The sequence below is a fragment of the Penicillium griseofulvum genome, assembly GCF_001561935.1.
Source record: "Penicillium griseofulvum strain PG3 chromosome Unknown contig_49, whole genome shotgun sequence".
In the NCBI taxonomy this organism is placed as follows: Eukaryota; Fungi; Ascomycota; class Eurotiomycetes; order Eurotiales; family Aspergillaceae; genus Penicillium; species Penicillium griseofulvum.
Window position 1 is genome coordinate 1 of NW_024467416.1, and position 2,323 is coordinate 2,323.

General features: G+C 55.1%; 1 protein-coding gene across 1 annotated transcript; it reads left to right on the plus strand.

The window, feature by feature from the left end:
* Nucleotides 1-89: 89 nt before the first annotated feature.
* PGRI_096180 (uncharacterized protein) lies at nt 90-2,250 on the plus strand (the record flags this gene model as incomplete). Its single annotated transcript, XM_040797331.1, has 2 exons — nt 90-2,108; nt 2,233-2,250. The coding sequence occupies 2 exons, from the start codon at nt 90-92 to the stop codon at nt 2,248-2,250; spliced, it is 2,037 nt and encodes a 678-aa protein (XP_040653271.1).
* Nucleotides 2,251-2,323: the final 73 nt, after the last annotated feature.

Here is a 2,323-nt window from a genome sequence, read left to right on the forward strand (position 1 = left end):
TGGCGGAGGTGGAGCATGCAATCCTCGGCCAGGAGTCGGTCCACGACGCGGCCGTGGTGGCCATAAAACAAGACGATGAGGAGCTAGAGATGGTCGCTTTTGTGGAGGCTCCAATAGATGGCCCAACCCGCCCGGACGAATCCAGTAGCCAGGTGCAAGGATGGGCAGATCTCTTCCAGGACAGTACGTATGAAGATATTGCGACCATCAGCAAAACCCGCGTGGGCAATGACTTCATGGGCTGGACATCGATGTACGACGGGAAGGAGATCAACAAGGTTGAGATGCAGGAGTGGCTTGACGACACTATACAGACTGTGCTCGATGGCCAGGAACCGGGCCACGTCTTGGAGATAGGCACTGGGTCTGGCATGGTTCTGTTCAACCTTGGACAAGGACTAAAAAGCTATGTTGGCCTCGAGCCATCGCGGTCAGCCGCTGCATTCGTTAGTGACGTGGTTCAGTCGACCCCTACCCTAGCCGGCAAGGTTGAAGTACATGTTGGTACGGCAACAGATGTTGGCACACTTGATGGGCTCCACCCTAACCTGGTTGTGATTAACTCTGTGGCCCAGTACTTCCCTACCCCAGAGTACTTAGTTGAAGTGGTGGAGGCCCTTACTCAGCTGCCGGGTGTACAACGTCTCTTCTTTGGAGATATACGATCATTCGCCCTCAACAGAACCTTCCTTGCATCGAGAGCAATCCGTATACTTGGGGAGCAGGCAACAAGGGATGAGGTCCGACGCAAGATGTCAGAAATAGGAGAGCAGGAGGAGGAGCTGCTGGTTGATCCGGCTTTCTTCACCGGGTTAATGAAGCGGCTACCGGACCGGGTCAAACATGTTGAGATTCTACCGAAGAAGATGAGGGCTACGAACGAGCTGAGCTCATACCGGTATGCGGCTGTTGTCCACCTATTTGATCTATCAGAGCAGTCCGAGGAGCAGACGCTACCCGTGCATTCGATCGCCTCTGACGCTTGGATTGACTTCAACATCTCCCAGATGGATCGCCATGCCCTGATTGACCTGCTACACAGCTCAAAAGATGTGCTAGCGGTCGCTATCAGCAATATCCCGTATCGAAAGACGGCCCTAGAGCAACATGTAATCCAGTTCCTTGATGATTACAACAATGACAACACCGACTCTGACACCGGTGCCCGCGCTAATCTCAACGACAGCGTAGGTTCACAGGACGGAACCACGTGGATCTCAGATATCCGGCGCAAGACACAATACGGGCGCTCACTGTCAGCAACCGAGCTTGTCCAGGTCGGAGAGGAGGCAGGATTCCGCGTGGAGATCAGCTGGGCACGACAGCGGTCGCAAAATGGGGCACTAGATGCTGTCTTCCACCGCTTCCAGCAACCAGATAAAGGAGGCCGTGTGCTAATTCAATTTCCGACAGAGGATCAGGGCCTCTTGGTGGATTCGCTCATGAATCGCCCGCTACAACGGCTACAGAGTCGACTGCTTGAGGGAGGTATCCGCGCTGCACTACGGGCCATGCTACCCTCATACATGGTGCCGACCCGGATTGTGGTGCTTGATCGACTGCCTGTCAATCCCAGTGGAAAGGTTGACCGCAAGGCACTTGCGAATATGGCACAGGTCATACCCAGGAGCAACCCCACCTCGGTCCACGTGGCCCCGCGAAACGACCTAGAAGCCGCGTTGTGCGAGGAATTTGCGAACGTGCTGGGCGTGGAAGTCGGGGTCACTGACAACTTCTTCCATCTTGGTGGGCACTCCTTGATGGCGACGAAGCTAGCGACACGCATCAGCCGCCGACTGGACGTTCGTATGTCTGTTAAAGACGTTTTCGACTACCCCGTCATTACCGAACTTGCCGCCACAGTATCCCAGGGATCCGAAGTACACCGTCCGATCCCGCAGATGGAGTATAGCGGACCTGTGGATCTGTCATATGCCCAGGGCCGCCTATGGTTCTTAGAGCAGTTAGCGCTCGGGTCTTCTTGGTACGTGATGCCGCTCGCGACAAGACTAAAGGGGCCGCTCGAGATTGATGCCCTCACCGCTGCGGTTCATGCACTGGAGCAGCGACATGAGACCCTCCGTACGACCTTCGAGGAGAGGGATGGAGTGAGCATACAAATTGTACACTCGCACTTCTTTGAGGGCCTCAGAATTATCGATCTGGCAGCCGAGAAAGATGGCAGCTACGTCCAGGCCTTACATCGGGAACAGAAGACCATGTTCAATCTAGCCGCTGAGCCGGGGATGAGGGTGTGCGTGCTGCGGCTGGGGGAGGATGACCATATTCTGTCTATTGTGATGCACCATATCATCTCGGATGG